This window comes from Crinia signifera, chromosome 8 (genome assembly GCF_055691185.1).
Source record: "Crinia signifera chromosome 8, ASM5569118v1, whole genome shotgun sequence".
In the NCBI taxonomy this organism is placed as follows: domain Eukaryota; kingdom Metazoa; phylum Chordata; class Amphibia; order Anura; family Myobatrachidae; genus Crinia; species Crinia signifera.
In genome coordinates this window covers 44,116,603-44,137,643 of record NC_139224.1, presented here as the reverse complement: position 1 = coordinate 44,137,643, position 21,041 = coordinate 44,116,603, and the positions used below count along the sequence as shown (strand labels likewise).

Genomic DNA, 21,041 nt, shown 5'->3' with positions numbered 1-21,041 from the left:
CCTTATGATCTGATATCAGGAATTCCTGATGAAAGAACATAAGGTTCTGAAACGAAGAGATACCAGAGAAGTTATTAATTGTATTTGCATGTCATCTTGAGTGCCAATATAATAAATATATATATACACACGATACAAATATACTGGTATTAAATATTTTAATAAAAGAATGTTTGTTACATACAGTACATCTCTAAATCAGCATTACACTTGTGGGGGGCAATTATCGGGAAGTCTGCGGATCGGCGAAAAATGGCTGCAGATAGTTAAAAGACAGCAGTGAATTCGAAAATCCCTGGCCATTTCCGACAAAACAGATCCGACTTTTGAAAAAGTCGAATCTGACACCCTTCAATGCAGTAATTGAGGGCAGCATTGAATACTGTAGGTGAGTGCCAATATTTCCCATCAGGAAATATCGGCACATATTAAGTACCACCAGAAAGTGATTTAAAAAAATAAATTACTGCTTTTAAGAAACAACGAGATCAGTAAAATAAGACCCCACTTATTTGGCAAATCTGACCAATCCAGTAGTTTTAGATCAAAATATGATAATCAACCATCTAGATGTTTTGACAATCTTTTCATTTCAGTTGCCAAAGCTGTCAGTTGTTGACAAGGTTTAAAATTATCGGGCAAATGTAAATGTAAAAGTTTATTGACTGGCATAATTTATGTGGCCAGTAAAAGTTCATCACGGCTTGGCAAACCGGATCACAGCCCACAGAGGTAAATAAGACTTATTTATTATATTAACAAGCACTGAGGCATGCTGAAATATTAGATCGGTACCTTATGTGAACTGAAATGAAAAACAGACATTGGTCATGCAGGACGCAAATGATTTCAAAGCACTATTGTGCTCTGTCTGATGCCTGGCATAGGTATCAGATTAAACATTCTACCACAAGCCTGACACTGCCAATGGTTCAGGGGTTCACACTTAAAGCTCAACCCAAGGGGAATGGGTACTGTGACATATTTGTGCTGTACCGAATCTAGCTGGGAATCGGGTGTCAAACTTTAAAAAAATCAGAATATAATAAATGATTATTCATTATGCCTAGGGGTGAATACAGTAATGCAATTGTAATAAGTTTCTATTTATATCTTTTTTTTTGCTCAAATATTATAATACAATATTTTATCTGCACAGAATCTAAGAAAAAAAAATGAGTACAGTAATTAATTACTGGAGTACTCCAGTAATGACCCTAATTAATCCAATGCATAATGTTCTAGACAATAAAGCGTAACGGCCTCTACCATAAATCCAGCACTTCAAACAGTATACATTATGGGGGTTATTCAGATTCAATTGGTCCCCCGCGCCTTCGCATAGGGGACCGATTGTTTGCGACTGTGCATAGGTTTATATGCACATGTGGAGCCGCCCACAGCGCTTGCACACAGAAGTCTAGGCGGGGGCGTGGTGCTGCGGGCCGGGCAATTTGCATACGGGCACATCCAGCGTTTCATGGGCCTACCCATGAGAACGATGGGCGTTCCCATGCAAATTGCCCGGTGACGTGAGTGCGGGGGGGGCGGGCAGCTGCCAGCCCTGTCCTTGCACAAATAACCCACAGGTCTGAGACACCATAGAGGTGTCTCAGATCTACGAACGCTGAAGAAATCATTCGATGATCGCCGAGGCTCGCGAGGCTGTGAAATTCGCAGCCTTGCCAGTCAACCAGAATAAGGGCCAATATGTATGAACTGTAGTTCCTACTGAAATGTGTTTGCTACCACGATCCTTCAGGTTATTACACAGTGCATTCATTAACCTTTACATGCTCTGGTTACATGATGGACAAGCCACTCAGACTTCATAGGCAAGTAGGGGTAATTTGCTTAAATGTCTATTTAATCTACACGTTACCATGTTGCCCAATTATCAAGGAATTTTAGCTATTTAAAACTCATTGCTCATGATAAATGGTTTTCCACTGCCATTTATCAAACACATGACAGTTAGGAGCTGATTGGCTAGAGCACCATGTATCATACACAATCAGTTTTGAATAGCTTAAACCTCTTGACAAATACGGGGATATTCAATGCAGGGTCATGACTGTCAGGCTGGCCCGATAGCCATGACCCTTTCCCAATCTCGGCCAGCTTGACACTGATTTGGCGGGAGGATTCAATGTCCCGCCTGCCGAGTGCCAAGAAGTGGGCGTGGCTATTAAAAGCAGCCGGAAATCGTCGAGCTGCTGCCGGGTGCTCGCCAATTCCCGGCCGTTCTCGGCAGAACGTGTCCGACTGATTGTAAAGTCGGGCACGTTCTGCCGAGATCCCGGTTCAATGTTGTCGGGGAAGACAGCATTGAATAGGGCCCCACCGCTATTTCCCCTGTCGGGAATAGCAGCGGGGGATTGAATATCCCCCATATGCTCCTATATCTGAAGAATAAATTTGTTATCGGACTTTAATGAAAGAAATAAATAATTGTTCCACCACACTTCACCAACCTCACCAATAAGTCACCAATAAACTGGTAATGTTTTGAACAAGGAGCATGCAAATAATTAACAGTATAATACCTGTCTTACACCAGCTTACAACTACCACTGGCCTTTCAAGTTTTAGCAACAAAAACATTTACTCTCACATATTTCACTGCAACCGCCTCACAACAGAATGAGGAAAAATAATGTTCCTTTCATCATAAAGCCATCTGAATTCCGCAGCACAAAGGGAACCATTCACTTCACAACTATTCAAGACATGTGGCATCTTTGTGCATCGAGTCTCTTTCCCCTACAATAATTATGGCAGAATTACGGGCTGTTCAATGGAAGAACGTAAGGAATATGTAACGGATATTTTTTTCTTACGTTTGCGTATCAATATCTTGGTACACAAATGAAGCAAAGGGTCACACATTCTCATCTGTTAAAAGAACATGGTACAAGTACAAGAGGTTCCTTGTCTGGACTATAATGGACAGGAGTCAGCAAGTAAATGCCATACTGATCAATGCCTGTTTGTCCAATTACTCCATACTCGATTACATAGAACTCTAGAATCATTCGTCACTGTAATATATCTCTAGTACACGGTGAGAAAAGTCTTGCAAGAGCAGAAAATTAGTCTGAATGCCCGTACACACTAGGCAACTTTGAGCTGAAAGTCACTCAAAACAGTATGTTTGAGAGGCTTTCAGCTCAAAGCCGCCCAGTGTGTATGGCTGCTGTGTGCTCCCACAACATCGCCGGGAAAGCTGATCATCTGCTGGTTATACCAGCAGATGAGCGGCTTTCAGCACGGCTTTGCATAACATTGCGCTATGCAACGCCGTCCTCCCCTCCTCCGTCGGCGCTGGGCAGGCGGAAAGCCGCTCAGTGTGTATGCACTGAGCTGCTTTCCCCGCACATCATTGCTGTCCATACACGCTGGGCATAGTCACCCAGTGTGTATGGACTATTAGATACATCTAACCATCAGGAGTACAAAAACAACTTGAGCAACAGGCAAAACGTTAGTAGCAAAGGCATAACTAGAACTCTTTGGACCCCATAGCGAAATTTGCATCGGGCCCCCCAAAGGCTTTGGCCCCATAGCAGTTGCATCCCCTGCACTACGCCACTGGTTAGTAGTATGGTTGAGACAAATACATAAAATATGGATATTTACTGCGTCACAAAATGCTAGTAAAAATTAAAAAATGTTTTTCCGAAACTTTTGACTACAACATCCATTATTGTATGAAAATATTAAGCAGAGTTAGACAACTGGTCCATAAATAACAGCTACTGCTCAGTACATGGGATAGCCGCTGCCAACCAAAACGGATTTTCAACCATTTGAATTCTAATTGGACGGGCTAAAATATGCCTATACTTTATATATAGTACAGTATATACAGAAACACTGTGCTGAAAAACAATAATTCAATCCTACAAAAATAATATAATTCACTGCAAACAGAATAGAAAATAACAGAGACTGGCAACCCAGTAGGTGTAAGCAATAGATACCAAACAGCAATACAGACTGGATACTATATGATATGGTCACATTGTAAAATTAGAAATAACATACAAATATATTCTTAAGACTTACCTAATGAGCCCACCTCCGTGCCAATGGACTCCACAACAAAGTCTGCCGATCTCCCTACAACACCCCCCGAGAGCCCAGGTCCCCATGCCCGGACTTTCTGAGGACCGGCTTCTGGTCCCACCTGGACTTCAAATGGGCTGAAATAAAGGGAAACAAACACTGTTATACAATATGTACGGCATATTGTGGTTAGAGCATTTTGCACATAGGATAACATCAGTGTGTTAGAAGGTTAGACCGTTACTGTACATTATAAAAAAAAAAAACATTTTGGTGCTAAAACACCTGATTTATTACTTGTCATCTATGTAACAGTTAGCTGTGACTTCGTTATTAATGTAAAGAATTGTAATTCGCACTAGTGTGATGTGTTGGGGTGGTTGGTCGGTGCTGGTGCTGCTTCTCACTAGTGTGATGCGTTGGAGTGGTTGGTCGGTGCTGGTGGTGCATCTCACTAGTGTGATGCGTTGGGGTGGTTGGTCGGTGCTGGTGCTGCTTCGCACTAGTGTGATACGTTGGGGTGGTTGGTCGGTGCTAGTGCTGCTTCGCACTAGTGTGATACGTTGGGGTGGTTGGTCGGTGCTAGTGCTGCTTCTCACTAGTGTGATGCGTTGGGGTGGTTGGTCGGTGCTGGTGCTGCTTCTCACTAGTGTGATGCGTTGGGGTGGTTGGGTGGTGCTGGCCCAGGGAGTCCCAAGCTCTGGACTTAAACCTTAGGAATGTTATTAACCCACCTGATAAGGTAACCTGGCAGTGGTAGGTGGGCCAAGATGTATGGGCAAAAATTATGCTAAGAACCTGTTTTACTCAAATTTAAATAGCAGGTTTTATTATAATTGTTTGGAACACCATTGTTCTTGGTGTTTAAAGCAGCAATTTTCAACCGTGGCTGTGTGAAATCCCGTATAGATTTTTCCTGGGTAAGTATGTAGATGGTTTCCTCTTCTTAAAAGATTACACGTTAGTTTTCAAAGACTGGTTTTCTTTTATTATTCGTTGAACAATGTATTAAACAGACAATATTACAGTGTAACTTTCCTCTCGCAGGAGTAATTACATGAAATACACTACCATTTCAATGCAAATTTTATTAAACCGGAACCTGTCTGTTCTCCACTTGAATTCCTCGGTTATCAGCCTCTCACAATAAACATAACATAGTATCCTACCTTTGACGCTATAAATAACAAAGGTAAATGCAATAACACTTAGGTACCCTACACTGTAGGTGAAGTATGTAATAAACCACAGACCAAGATATAGAACTTATTGCGCAATAAGGTATACTTCTATAAAGTTTAGAATTTTCTAACTGTAACTAAACCGTTATATAAAATGTTTCTAAGTTGAACTGTTCCTTTTTCTTAGGGTTAAGCTGCTAGGCACCGATTACAATAGACGTAGAGGTAAGTTGACTGTAATTTCCTGCTCTGACTCTTTCTACTTTAGTCGTTGTAACGCTGTATCTGCTACTCTGAAGATCCTGTTGGAGGCGTCCCCTGGCCCAACGTAAGCCGGGTTTAGCCCCTGGTGCTTGACATATAATTTCCTTCCTGTATGCTACGAAGTGTTCCCTGGCTCTAGCAGATATGTTGTGCCTTCCTTGTGTCGGCTAGGGAAACTATAATGTCTTCTGAGGCGTCCCCTGGCTTCTTGCTAGCCGGGTTTAGCCTCTGGTGCTTAACATATACTTTCCTTCCTGTATGCTACGAAGTGTTCCCTGGCTCTAGCAAATATGTTGTGCCTTCCTTATGTCAGCTAGGGTAATTATAATGTCTTCTTAGGCGTCCCCTGGCTTCTTGCTAGCCGGGTTTAGCCTATTATGTATATATATATGTAGAGGTGAGCAAAACACAAGATAAGCGTCTACTAGTACAAATTTCTCAAGCTTCACTTGTATTGGATGCTTTTCAAGACACAGTTACTATCCCTTAATCAGCAGCTGTATTGTGCAACCGTGTATGGGTGATGCGTTGTCACTGTGAGCTGAACTACTGTGTATCAGCAGCGATAGTCTGCACTGGGGATGTGCTGTCACTCAGGACTGAACTACTGTGAACCAGTAGTGATAGTCTGCACTGGAAATGTGCTGTCACTCTGAGTTGAACTACTGTGTATCAGCAGCGATAGTCTGCACTGGGGATGTGCTGTCACTCTGAGCTGAACTACTGTGTACCAGTAGCGATAGTCTGCACTGGAAATGTGCTGTCACTCTGAGCTGAACTACTGTGTACCAGTAGCGATAGTCTGCACTGGAAATGTGCTGTCACTCTGAGTTGAACTACTGTGTACCAGTAGCGATAGTCTGCACTGGAAATGTGCTGTCACTCTGAGTTGAACTACTGTGTATCAGCAGCGATAGTCTGCACTGGGGATGAACAATACTGCCTTTTGCCTGCACTGCGTGATTTACAATGGGCGTTTTATTTACTGCCTCAACCTGCGCTGTGTTGGGTATAATTCTGAGACTTGCTGAGGGAGATGCAGGGTTAAAAATGGGCTGGAGCAATACAGACTCACCGCGCCCCTCTCTCTTTCGTTCTGCCTCTAGGTCCGCCCAGTCTCCGTCTCTCCTGCCGCTTCCTAATATGGCTGCCTGTCACTCAGGCCGCGCCTTTCCCTCAGATGCCGGCCCAGACCTGCCTCTCCACAGCCAGGTCCACGAAGCCGCCTCCTTCCCAGCGCTGCCGTCCGCCTCCTGTCACGAATGCGGCCCGCCTTCTCAATGACGCGACTCCCTCTGTCATCAAGATGGCGCCGTCTCCTGCACCCGCCGCCGGACTCCGCTCAGCGCTCCCGGAGGTGAGCACAGCCAAGCCACCGGAGTCTCTGTCACAGGTATCAGTCCCCCTCAGCACCGCTGTCCGCCTTCCAAAACAGCTGCGTAGCTCTGCTTTTTACACTTTACTTCAGGGACCTTGCCTGTCAGCACCGCGCTGGTGTTCACACCAAGCTGAGGGGAATCTCACTTAACTCCACTAACGGCTCTCCCCTATTTATATCCTTCGTTTAGGCGGGCTGCTCTGGGGCTCGCGCTGAGCGCGAGCACCCCAACTTTTTTGTCCTTTCACATCTGTGTTATTACTTCGTAACGACGGGTCCCCCCTTCAGAGCAGGGAGAATGGTATCATCCGCTGAGGTCTGCCATTGGGCAGGCTGTCCGGCACAGTACACTTCCTCTTTACAGAGGGGTGTTAGCTTATATGTCCCTGTTAACTGACAAGAAATAAAAGTCTTGTTTTCCTTTATGATAGCGCATGTTGCCTTCTGTGAAGGCATTTACTTATAGAGGTGTGTCCATCAATTCACAAGAGCTGCTATTTTCTGTGAAAGTCTGTGTTGCCTTCTGGGAAGGCATTGCTACCTATATACACTCATCACAGCTGCCTTCCGTGCGGTCTGTGCCACTACTGCTTGCTGGGTTTTTTACTTGCGCGTCAGCCACAGGGTACTTCCGCGGGACAACAAGTGACCTTTGGTGACTCATAGGTCATTTCGCTGTCCCACCTGGTGTGCCTGCCTGCACACACTGCTGCTCCTAAGTCCGCCCCTTCTCTTCTATCCGCCACTGCTCCTCCACTCGCCGCTGTTCCAGTGCACCAGGTATGTGGACTAAGTTGGGGCTGTGGCCTCTTGTTTACATGTTTAAATGTACATTTAAACTGCTACTTAGTTACAAATACATGTCACAAATATCTAGCCACTGTGATAACAGATGTTACATGCCACATCAGGCCCCTTTATATAAGCTTACATCCTCTGGAACATTCCCAAATCATTACAAAACACAAAAGAATGAAAGACAAAAATAACTCCACAGTGACCTTTGCATAGTGATCACATACTAGGACTTGGTTAATGATTCTCCCTGTATATAGGAGGGTACATATGTGCAAGTAATATGCTGCAAGTATTTCATTTATACCCAGTTCCTGGGAGACTTCCTGGCATTGTTTAACGTAATGTAAAATTTGGTAATTTGTGACTTTTCATACTATTAGCAATCACTGCCAATCCCATTACAGTCCAGCCGGGTCACTTAGCATCTCAAAAGAAAAAATGTCTTTACGGTCAGAGCAGTCAAACTGGCAGACACAATAAATGCGTTCAAAATAAGGTTGGACAAACATTTATTGGATAAAAACATCCAAGGGTACTACTAAGAATCATATTCTGTCTTTTACAAGGGATAAGCTATTAAAACCTAGGTTGAACTCGATGGACGCAAGTCTTTATTCAGCCTCATCTACTATGTAACTACGTAACTATGGGCCTTATTCTAGTTCACTCTTTCTAGAATAAGGCCCTATGTAACAGTTATCTTACTGAAACAGAAAGTCAGTCATCTACTGTCAGAGTTGCCAACTTTTATGCTGCCCTCACTGAAGCAGGGGGGCGCGGCCATCGCCAGGAGGGGAAAGTGCTGGTTCGGGGGTCATATTGGTGGGGTGTCTAGAGAAAATGCATCATCTTAGCCCTGCCCCCGCAGTGCAATGCCGGTATTTCAGGCATTGTCTTGCGGGCGGACCTAAAATGCGGGCGGACCTAAAATGACACAATCACGTAATTTGACCCGTGGACCAACGCCCCCCTTTCCGGGGTGCCGGGAGGGGGACCCGATTTCCGGGACCCTCCCGGACATTCCGAGAGGGTAGGAAGCCCTGTCTACTGTGCACAGGATAATGGCCTGATACAATCCTGACCTGACAAACATTAACATGTATGTCAGGCATGTCCACACTATGGCCCTCCAGTTGTTATGAAACTACAAGTCCCATCATGCCTTGCCAGTTTTTCTAATAGGGAATGCTAAAACTATGGCAAGGCATGCTGGGATGTGTAGTTTCCCAACAGTTGGAGGGCCATCGTTTGGACATGCCTGATGTACTGTATGTGAATATCCTGCATAGCGGGACACCATGGGAACCTTGTTGAAAGTACTTTACACAGTAAATCAATGTGCGGTACATAGAACAGTGTGTGAAAAGCAGTAACCATGACAACAAGATGCTTTCACTGAGCAAATGTTCCAGGTCTCACGATAGTCCCTAGCTGAAAATCAGGGATGAGGAAAGAGGGAGATGACATATGTTTCATAATAAACAGATGCAACTCTTATAACCAAAGATACATGAGGAGTTATTTGTCACCATATGCCATAACAATTCTGCATACACTCGGGAAATGTTTGTGTGACATATGTTTCATTATGGGGAACTTCCTTTACTAGGTCATTGGAAAATTCCACATTTCAAGAAAAGCCTTCAACGTGGTATTCAATATTTACATCTTCTTACCTTTTAGGGATCTGATGTCCACCCCAAGTGATGGTCACCACATGTTTCCCAGGGTGCAGGGGGTAATACTCAAACAAGTGCACGCCATCTACCGCCTCCAACTGTTTCACAGGCTCGTCCAGACCCTCTGCCAAAACACATCAGCACAATGTTAGCTTTATCTCCGTGCAGCTTACAGCCACGCGGAGAAGACAAATGAGTGCTCTAAATAGACATGGTGGAATTTCCAAGCATTGGACAGGATGCCCACACTCCTACATTGTAGATGTTCGGTATTACGCATGCTAAGGATATTCCTGGAATGTCTAATAATTCCAGCACTGCCAACAGCTGTGCAGATCTATGGCCCAGTAACAAGGACCCTGTATTATATGTACAGTATATACACGTGCACGATCCAGAAGGATAATAACATTAAATATGTCACACCTGATGGGTGAATGATCCAGTTGTCCCAACTCTCTTATATTACAGGTCATTTACATTATAACTTCAGCCATTGGTACATGTATGCAGTTACTGAGTGCACACTCAACACCTATAACCAGCAGTGAAAATGACCAGGCTGCTGGGCAAACAATACTATCACCCTTGCCTTCCAAAGCTTCACAATGTGTATATGCACATGTGATCAAATCTACACAACCATCTTACATGATATACTCACTTGAAAACCATGTTCAACTGAAATAGACTCAGGTATACCCTTTTCAGAGTCTATAAATACCCGGTCATTTTGCCGGCCCTAGTCTGACCCCCCTCTCATACAGAAGAGCAAATTGCTGTGTTAAACATTTCTACCCAGTAATTTGCTGATGAACACTGGTATTTCTTCTGAGTGAAAAGGGACAACAAAGGTCAAAATTCGCGAGTCAAAGACCATCTTAAATTTGTGGGTGGAAGACCCGGGAATTTCAACCCGAAATGTTGATCCTTACACACAAGAAAAGGACCCATGTTGAACGGCAAAATTAGCAAGTAGAAATGTTTAACCTGGCAATTCGCTTTACAGTGTGAAAGGGATATTATAGAGTAATGCACGCAAGTCATAGTCATGCAACTCTTGCAACCTATTTAGTACGTATTGTCTAAATACTCTGCGACAGGATGAAGACTGACTACTACAACGTGCCTCAGACCACAAGACCAAGAGCTATACCGCAATCAAAACTGTCACCCATTGGTACCGGTCACACAAAACTCACAGAAGCCAGATACTACTGTACATTGCACTGTGTCCTAGGCAAATTGAATGAATAATTACAAAATTACCTAATAGCTGATAACAGCCCATGACTCCAGTAAAGTACAAATGGTGACAATTATAACCGTATACTGTACATAAAAATACCATAACTATACATTTTATAAAGGAGTACAAAATGACTTAATTGAATAATTGAGAAATCTGTATGGTGGCAAAAAAGGCTAACAGTAAATACAATTTCTGAAACCAAACTACAACATGCCAACGATGAATCTAACTACCTCGCCATTACCACAACAAGGTGGCATAACACTCAGCCCACCAACAACCACCAAACTTGGATATCTATCCCCATCCTCCAATGACACAAAAAAAGGCCCACAAGTCCAAGTGGTGCCGCTGAACCCAGTAAGGTAATATAGCTTATCCTGTATATATATAGTAGATCACATCTAAGAACTATTTAAACAAGAAGACCGCTTTCCTGCCACAAGACACATACAAGGGTGAGTGGAATAGATTAAAAAGACAACGGCATCAGACATCTTGTACTATAGAACCTTTTCTCTACCCACAATTTATTCTACCACAGAATTATTGGCTTGGGGAAACTATCTCTCCGATTATCAAAGGGACTGACAGGCGGAAACCGCTGATCCCAGGAGAATGCTCCTCTGACCAGCTGGTCATGGGAGCGCGCTCCTGGCAATAGTTGCCCTGTACACATGGGGATATGGTTGCTTAGTGACCACCCCAGAGTTCCCGGCGACAGTCGCCCCGTATCACCCTGTGTGTACGGGAATCAAGTCTAGGCCTGCAATAGTCAGTCATGTATAATATAGTAAACTGAGATCTCAATTTCCGTGGCCATAAAATCACGTTCACTTTAGTGTCGCGCTGCAAAAGAAATCAGAAAATAATCTGATACAAACAAACAGCAGGACCAATCCACTCACAGAGCATTACATTCTCCTCAGAGAATAATAACAAAACACAATATAGTTCTTCAGGGCTCCCAACAAATAAACGGTTATGTCCACTTCTTGCTACGAGAGTGAAGACAACATGCTTCAGCTATCCATTACCTAGAAATGTTATTTTATCTGGCAAAGGCAGAGCAGAGATTTCTGAATTAAAGTATTATATTAAATAAACCCAAAGATCGAGGGAGTGTTTGCAAATGGTGTAACAATAGCACACACTTACTTGGCCCTTTCACTGAGACATGGAGGTCACCACTTCCTGCAGGCCTGGTGTCGACCTTAAAATCAGCAGTTTCTCTAATCCTGACGCCTCTGGGCTGCAAGCCACGTCCGCTGGCTCGGCAAGCATTCGGGTTGCAGGCTGTTGAAATAAAAAGTGATAGGAGCCATGTTGTCAGTTATTCATGTAATGATAATTCTCTCTGTGTGATGCCGACATCTCCATGCGTTATGAGTGGTGGCAGAATGAGGACCAGAGAGTGAGAAGTAATGGTGAGCATGCCAGGCCCTTTCATAGAGCTGGTAAAACATTTCAAGGGCAACACACAAAACATGCAAAATAACATAATGTATATATACACACATACATTATACAAGGCCAGGGGCTTAGTCAGCGCTTTACTTTGAAGAAGTCCCTTTCTCCTTTAAAAGATACAGTACTTCTCTCGGCAATTGTTCATTTTATGCCCCAGTCAATTTTATACCCCATAGTAATGCCCTAGTTAAATTTTATGCCCCATAGTAATGCCCTAGTTAATTTTATGAACTATAGTGGTACCCTTATGTTTTGCCACTTTGTAGTACCCTTATTCACATTATACCACACAGTGCCCCCAGTTTATATTATGCCCATGGTCAACAATTTTGTACGAACGAAAGAAAGAAAGAAAGAAAGAAAGGGCAGATAGTGTAAACTATTTTTTCTGGTTAAAACTCTACTGGATATGTTGACCACATGAAGGTCGACATACATTAGGTGGACCACTGAAGGTCGACAGGGTCTGAAGGTCAGCACAAGCATTAGGTAGAAAATGGGAAGGTCGACAGTCAACAGGTCACATGAGTTTTTCACTTCTTTTTTTTTAGCCGACAGGCGACATTTCATATCCTAACAGTGGCGGATTCAGGGGGGGGGAGGGCACCTGGGCACTGTAATTTCTGACATAGCTCATTTTGTAGATGAGGACCATGGCTTTCCAAGGAGCCTGGCCTCACATCGCTAGCCCCCAGGGAACCGGAGATACTGCCGGGGAAATCCCCCTACCCCCCAGCATCACAGAAGTTTGTGGTTGATCTCATTCTAACCCAAATCGCTGGGCCTTCAATCTGATACCAGGCTGGTCCATAAATGGTTCAGGCAACAAATAGCCCAGTTTCACAGGACCAAAATCATTCAAAGCCAACTCAAAAGTTCTTCAATACACAGGGCCCAATCCATTCTAAATAAAAGCTCTCTGTGCAGTGTAATATCAAAAGCTGACTGAGGGGGAGCTGTTGCGCATGTCCATCTCCTCTTACGCTGCTTTACTGTGGAGCTTCCTATCTTCCCTCCTCATTCGCCACGCGGACACAGTCACTGTCAGTGGTGTGTTGGGCAGTACCTGTGTTGAGTCGTCACACAACTTTGTCAGAGAGAGGGGCAGTGGGCAATAGGCACGAATGATGGGAAAGGGGCATGTAAGGACAGGCTGGGGGGAAAACAGATTTTTTTGACATATAGGTAGGAATGTAATGTGCAAAAATAAGTAACTATGACTCTCAGAGACAGGCCAGACAGCCTCTATTTGGCCCAAACCTCTTATTTTTAGGTTTTATGCATCATACATAAATAGATTTTACCTAGGCTGCAAAACTCATAATTGCATTACCACTTGTACATTGTGTGGTTTTAGGATGTCAGTGCTTTGTGGAGCATTTAGAATAAGCTGCATGTTATGGAATCTTGTAACTGAAAAGGACGATGGCGTGAGGCACTGAAGAAGCTGGAAACCATGTAAAGTGTATTAGAAAAGCTGGAAATCACAGTAAATGCATTGAAAAAGCCGGAAATTATAGTAAATTCATTGTAAAAAAGCCGTAAACCATGTAAAGCAGGCATGTCCAAACTGTGGCTCTCCAACTACACATTCCAGCATGCCTTGCCATAGTTTTAGCATTCCCTAATAGAAAAAATGTGGCAAGGCATGATGGGACTGCTGGAGGGCCTTAGTTTGGACATGCATGATGTAAAGTGTATTAGAAAAGCCGGAAATCATAGTGGCGCCATGAGGCATGCCTCTCTAGTATGGCCGTTTGAAGACTGTAACAGAACTTTTAAAATAATACTACATACTCGCCTATATCTGCCATAGAATTCTGACAGGTTTCAGATGCAATATTTACTGGCCTACTAGCAATATACTGTACTAAAATGCTAATTGTAGGTATGTGAACTATCGGACGGATTCGGATTTATATATGCAAACCCAATGGCTTATGTACAAATGTGATTTTCGCTGGCCTGCACACGCGCAGAACAGGTTCTGCAATATTATTTGCTGACCCACCCAGCCCCCCTTAGCAGCAGCAGATTTTATATGGTGAGCCTTTTGCGGGCAAAGCTGTGACGGCATCTCCTATGTGCAAGATGTTAAAATATATTGTCAATGGTACATTTAGATTTAATGTTCTTAAAAACCTCATTCGCCTGTCAAATCGCTGCTTTATTAAATCAATTAAGAAAGGAGTGTTTCTATACAGAACACCACCAAAGTGCGTTTGCTTATGAATTAGTTGCTCTGCCTCCGATTCATTCATTATTTTTTATTATATTACAGTATGTATTTGATTGGATGATCTCAGCGGAGACTGGTTGGTCATGTGACCTGTATTATTTTGGTATATATATCCAGCCTCTCAGCTACCCACCTTTGATAAAGCTACCCTAGTGTAGCGAAACCAATAAATAAACCTTAAATGTTGCCTTTCATTAATATACTGTATGTATAGTACTGACTGTGCACTACACAGCTTCTCCGGCTGATTAATACCAGGTAAAGTTTCCATGTGTCAGTAATTAGAGGGATGAGCTGGCAATCCTGTGTGGGAGGGCCATGTCTGGTAACCTGTGACACTATTTACATAAATAACGTTACTCCTATCTGGTTACATTGCCGGAGGTGGCAAAACCAAAACTAATGCAGGGTACACCCCACGACGACCCGCTCACGATGCACATCGTGAGCGGGTCGTCAGTGTCTCGTCCGACCCGCTCACGGTGACGCGGGGGGGCACAACCTGCTCACGATGTGCACCGTGAGCGGGTCCGATCCGATCGCGACCCGCACCCGGCTGTATGGTCGTCATTGAGATCCTACCTGCAGCAGGTAGGATCTGAATAACGACCGACCGACCCGCGGGACCGCGCATCGGATCGGTATCGGTCCACACCAGGACAGAAAAGGGCCCAATCACCACACAATCTACATCCAATTGGTCGGAATTGGATCTAGATTGAGGGGATCGGGCCCTAGTCATCCTGGTGTGTACCCAGCATTAGATAGTGAGGGAAAGATTTGTGTGTTATGTCGCAGACAGAAGTAAAATAAACTACAGACCATTGGGTAGTTACAGTTATCATCTAAACCACACATGGAATGAATGTATATATTCCACATAGTCCTATAAAGCGCACTGGGTGAGTAATATAGTCATGTCTAGGCCGCAGAATGAGCAGGGCATCTCAGGTCATAGAGTAATGGCAAGTCAATGGCTACTGTAACCGGGACCGGCTCTTACTCATTGTGTGGTAGCATACTGGTAATTGGACTACAATTCTTGGAAAATCTAAATACAGCATCAACTTAGATTTTTCACATTTCTGTGCTCCAGTTATTCTGTTTTATTTAAACCTACTTCATAAAGCTGGTTTTGGAACTATTCCTTATTTCTAAATATTTAAATATATATGCATACCTCCCAACTGTCCCGCTTTCCGTGTGACCGTCCCAGTTTTTGGGGATGTTACCACATCCCGTCCGGGGCCAGCAATGTCCCGCGGTAAGGGGGGGGGGGCACTTGGGAGTCCCCCCTGTTGCCCATTAATAGACGCTGTGCGCACAGCATCTATTCATGCCCCCACAGTGGCAAAAACGATGCGTTGCCTTGCAGGAGCATCGCGTGTACAGGCCACCCCCCTTACCGCTAGGCCGCCTCCCCAAAAATTTTGGCCGCGCCACAGCATCCCTTCTTGTACCTCATCAATGTTGGGAGGTATGTATATTTAGGCCAGTGGTTCCCAAATTGTGTGACTAGACACCCCATGGTGCCACAAGGCTCTCACACACGGGTGGAGGCTGGGCAATTTTGACTAAGCAATTTTGCTTAGTCAAAATCTCCCAGTTGCTGCCGGAGAAAAGCCGGAGGCCATCTCCAGCTGCGGCCCGCATGTACAGTGGAATAAACACTGCAGTGTCTGCAGGCAACAATATTTTGACTATTTGGCTGGACAAAAGCAACGCTGCAGGGACCCGCTTCGCTATCGCCGGCGTGTACATGCATGGCGTTGGTTTCTGACAAAAATTTGCCCCGTATGTGCATGGCTATACACGGGAGCCTTCGATTGAAAGCCTAATACCAAATTAAATTATGTATGGTCAAGTAAAAGGCAAAACCCAGAGCTAATCAGAAGCACAACTGGATACGATCACATATCTGGTCCTCAGGACAACAGGTAGGAACAATTTGCTTAACCCTTTGAGTGCCAAGTGAATTTGACAAAATAGGTGGGAACATTGCCAAGCAAACATTTTTATTCATCATAATGTCCTGTAATGTTCACCTTATATAGGAAGTATATTCTATTACACAACATGTTTCATTTGAATTTATATAACAAATGTGAGAGACACTGGCATTTTTTAGCAGATATTTTGCACATCGCTCGCACAGATGTTGGCACTCAAAGGGTTAATTTAATATTTTTTTTCCCCCAAATGTATCCAAAAAAATGCAGATAGTCTAGGGCACCGCAACTCAAGAAAGTTTGTGAACCACTGTTGTAGGCATAGCAGGGGTAGGGTTAATTTAATAATAAACCAAGCCATGGGCTATGGCATTTTATTTGATATGTGCACTATGTGTTGGGGATGGGGTGGCATTACAATTATAACAGAATTCATTGACACTCAAAACCACCCATGATCTATGGACATTTCATGCACCACTTGTAGGGGGAAGGGGCGGTATGCGGGCGCGTAATTTACTTCTGTCACTGACCATAATAAAACAAGTCGTATTTAGTCAGTCCAACATTTCCCAGTAACTACACAATATTTCCACTGTACCAGACCATACACCACCTGGAGTGGAATGTGGATGGGGCACATATCCAACTGTATCTGCAAACCATTTAGAAAGCGCAATAGGATAATTGGGTAAGCTTACTTGCTGGTTGGTCAGCCTCTTGGCCCAGGCACATGCTGATAGGTCATCTATTTTAGTAACTGATAAATATTTCCACTGTACCATAACATGTCACAGACCCTCTTGAGTGGCATTTGAAGCATTAATACATGGTCAGTCTGTGTGTGTCTGATGTCCACACAGGTGTCCACACTTCCCTTAAAAAATGTCAACCAGTACTGAGGAAATATTATTAAATGATGGGATATTAATAAAACATGTATCGAGGAGCCACCACCAGCAAATGGTGCCCCTCCCCCCCCCCCCCCCCAGTCACATGCCTCACTTCTGTAATAGAAAATGCCCCCCAGAGGCACAAAGAGAGGTAAAATGAGCAACATTGTTAATAGTTTCCATATTATACAAAAATGCAATGGTTCATAAAATACATTGGCACAAATTGGCATGACCTAATAGCCAACAAAAACAGGTACATCTCAGGGAAGCAGGTACATGCTACTGGCCCCTAGACAAAGGGTATTAGGTATCTATCCTCACAATATATTACATTATTAATATAGAAGGATGCAAAATGGCTTTATGAAAGGGATTCATGGTTAGAAGGGATGGGCATGCACCACAGATGGTCAGAGAGACCCAAATGACTAATATAGCCGCACTCTTATCCCCATAAAACCAATAGAGTATAAAACAAAGCTGATCTAAGTCCAAAACAACATACATATATTTGTGAATTGAATTATATATATATATATAATTTTTCTTAACGAGAACAGAACTGTGCAGGCTTGTTGTGCAGAGTGATATTGTTACATCTGCAGAAACATAACAGTGGGAAGGGATGAATCAACGGAGTCTAGATCGGCAATGATGTAGTCAGCCACTCTTGGCCGGACACATCTAGTTAGACGCTTAAAGATAGTCAACAGTGTCCCCTAGTAACGGTCGATCACGTCCCATCGATCTGATGCTAATTTTTGTTACTGTCGATCTAGACACTGTCATCTACCTTTAGGTGTGTAAATAGACGCGATCAAACAAGAGTGGTCAACCACATCAATGTTGAACTAGACGCTGTCAATCTGCTATACCAGAACAATCTCTAACACATCAAGTATTAGATGTACAGCTCTAACTAGGTCTACTGCATGGCCCAACATTTACTACTGCAAAATAAGCCCAACCGCCAATAAACTGCCACATTTCCTTCAGGTCACCTCAAGTCCAGACAATTTTGAGGTCCACTATGAAAAGGACAGTTCCACCATAAGGCTATTATTATTATCAGCAATTATTAGACATATTTGGGGATTTTTCTCCACCAGTTGCACTAAATATATTTTTTGTCTCTCCAAGGTAATAAATATCTTTTCAAGTAAGAGGTTGGGGAGTGAAAATGTGACACTTTGTAGTGTAAGACACAGGGGTAGGGGGTCAACACAACATAGTCACAAGAGCAGAAGTCTGAGGAACACAACATCCTGCTGAGTCTTACCAACCCTGTCCTGAACACAACTATGAGGCTTAAGCAGAGACGTCCATTATCCCGCAAAGGTGGAGAAGATCAGAATTGGGGAGCAGAGATCTAGAAGCGCAGCAGGAAGGAGGAAGCAGAGAGAGCAAAGCAGTAGAAAGCAGAACAGAAATATCAGAGCAAGAAGCCATTTGTCAAAAAATTTTACTAGCCAGAAAATATTGCAAAAGTAAATATTGTGGACAGATCACAGAAACCGAGATTCAAGCAAATTACATTTAGAAAAGACTTAGCATTTGTGGAATAAAACTCTACATTTGCTAGTTCTATATAGAAAAAAACTGTATGCATATAGAATTTCAGAAAAATAAATGCTGTCTCATCTCCCCTCCACCCCCCAAACAACTGGCAACACTGTAGTTTTGGTGGTTACATTGATGACATAATTTTTATCAGCAGTCGACTTTATTAATATAGACTATATGATACACGTTTGGCTCCGCTGATTGGATATGGAATAAGATTAATGAAAGTCATCCAATCATTAGAAAAACGGGAGCCCAGATATTACATATGTACCGCATTAATTTAAGATACAAAGCTTCATTTATTGAATATAAAAAAATATTATACAATCATCCTTAAAATAAATCCAAAACAAAATGTGAGACGTTTCACCGTTCAGTACTCACCTTCCCCAACAATGACCACATAAGGACTTTTGGGCGTGGCTTCCCCACCAAAGCTGATGCCTACACTGTGCGGTCCAGCTTTTACCGGTTTGTAGGTACAGCGGTATACACAATTTCCTTTATCTTCAAGAGCAACATCAACTGTATTGTTCCTCCCCTGTGGGTCTGTCACCTCTATGCCAATATCGCCAACTCCTGCCCCTATAGTGAATACAGAGTTCCACATTATTTCAGTTGATAATATTTTAATCATGGTGCATGGACAGATCACACATATTCTAATCCAATTGTTATTGCAAGTAAACACTATTCAAATATACTGTAGAATGTCCAAACTTTTTTTCTATATAAATATCACATCATAACAAGTAATTAATGAAACAAAAATACAATTTTTATATTCAGCAAACAGATTATGGATTTTTACATATCCATTTAGACAGAGAGCCAGGACTCTCCTACAGTACGTTCCTGCACCTTCTCCACACATTCCATACAGTGAATAACTGTCTGCACTCTAATTGGTGAGTAAATTCAACCATTCACCAATCAGCATGCTCACAGTTATTGACTGTCTGGCTGCAGGCTCGGAGGAAGGTAGAGAATGTTGCTGCTATGATTCTGTGTCCATGACTCCCATGCTCAGAAGCCCCTAGAATTGTGGGTCCACGGGCAGCTGCCCAGTCTGCCTACTGTATATGTTAAGATAGCCCTAAGAAGAGCACCTTTTAGAGACACGTGGGAAGCAGCATTAATGCTAACAGATTGATTTCACAGAAGACAAAACACTGACTTTTTACTACTAGATCAACTAATCCCAAATGTTATTCTTTGTTCCATCTCCAGGTTGCTGTGGGGTTTTAATTCATTGATGTGTGCTGCCCTAGGACAATAGCCGACTTCCTGTTTTCCTATGAGGTTTTCATGTTACTAACAAACTTCTTTAGGGAATATTCTGCAGTGACTCTTAGTGGTATACAGTTACTATGACAGAGCCGGACTCTGGAGAATATTTACATTTTGTTGTACTGTTCATAAGGAATATCTAATACTGCTGAGAATGAGGTGGAATAATGCTGCTTTCACACCGCAAAACCTGCTTTGACCTGGTTTTTGAAACGTTTCTTAAAACGGGACAGAGCAAGTTAAACCCCTTTCACATTGCATGTTGTAAACGGTATATTACTGGTTAATTACCATTTTTGTACCTTTCACATTGAACCTGTTTTCACCCATAAGAAGTTGTGGTTGTGGACAGTGACATTATGCAGGGATCCAGCCTAACACCTTCTACCCCCCCCCCCCCCCCCACAGGGGCAGCCTACCATCCAGCCCATCCAACCCCCCCTCCCCTGGTACTTGCCAGCATGGGAATCCGGGCAGCAGGGTCCATGCTGGGGAGGCAGCGGGGTCCCTTCGGCTAACGGGCAGTGTGCGGCAGGGTCCCTGCGGGCTGCGGCGGATGAGAAGTCTGCGGCGGATGGGAACTAGGATTGCTACTAGTTCACATCCACCACAGGGACCCCGCCACTGACTTCCCACCCGCCGCAAGGACCCTGCCGCACACTGCCCATTCACCAAAGGGACCCCGCTGCCTCCCCAGCAATGCATGGACTCTGCTGTCCACATTCTGGCACTGGAAAGGTACCATGGTAGGGGGGGACCGGTGTGGGGTCCAAAATACCGGTTCAGACCCGTATACACTGCAAAAATAATGGGTCTGAACCGTGTAGGATCCTTCTTTATACTGTTTTGAATTACCGGGTTTTCTTGAACCGGTAATTTAAAACTTTCACACTGCAGCTATAACAATTTTGAAACGGTTTAAAATCTGCAAAATACCTGGTTATAGCTGCAGTGTGAAAGGGGTATAAGGAGTGCACAGAAGGTTTAACTAACATTTACCATTATCACTTC

At 43.5% G+C, this 21,041-nt stretch overlaps 1 protein-coding gene across 4 annotated transcripts in view; it reads right to left on the bottom strand.

Moving 5' to 3' along the window:
• The window catches only part of FLNB (filamin B), a 223,960-nt gene that overhangs the window by 88,365 nt on the left and 114,554 nt on the right, over positions 1 to 21,041 (bottom strand). For all 4 annotated transcript variants that reach the window (XM_083156251.1, XM_083156253.1, XM_083156252.1 and 1 more), the window contains exons 8-11: positions 19,125 to 19,325; positions 11,779 to 11,916; positions 9,366 to 9,492; positions 4,069 to 4,205 (exon numbers count right to left, since the gene is read on the bottom strand). In XM_083156251.1, coding sequence (XP_083012377.1) covers positions 4,069 to 4,205; positions 9,366 to 9,492; positions 11,779 to 11,916; positions 19,125 to 19,325 — 603 coding nt within the window. The remainder of the gene's footprint in view (positions 1 to 4,068; positions 4,206 to 9,365; positions 9,493 to 11,778; positions 11,917 to 19,124; positions 19,326 to 21,041) is intronic.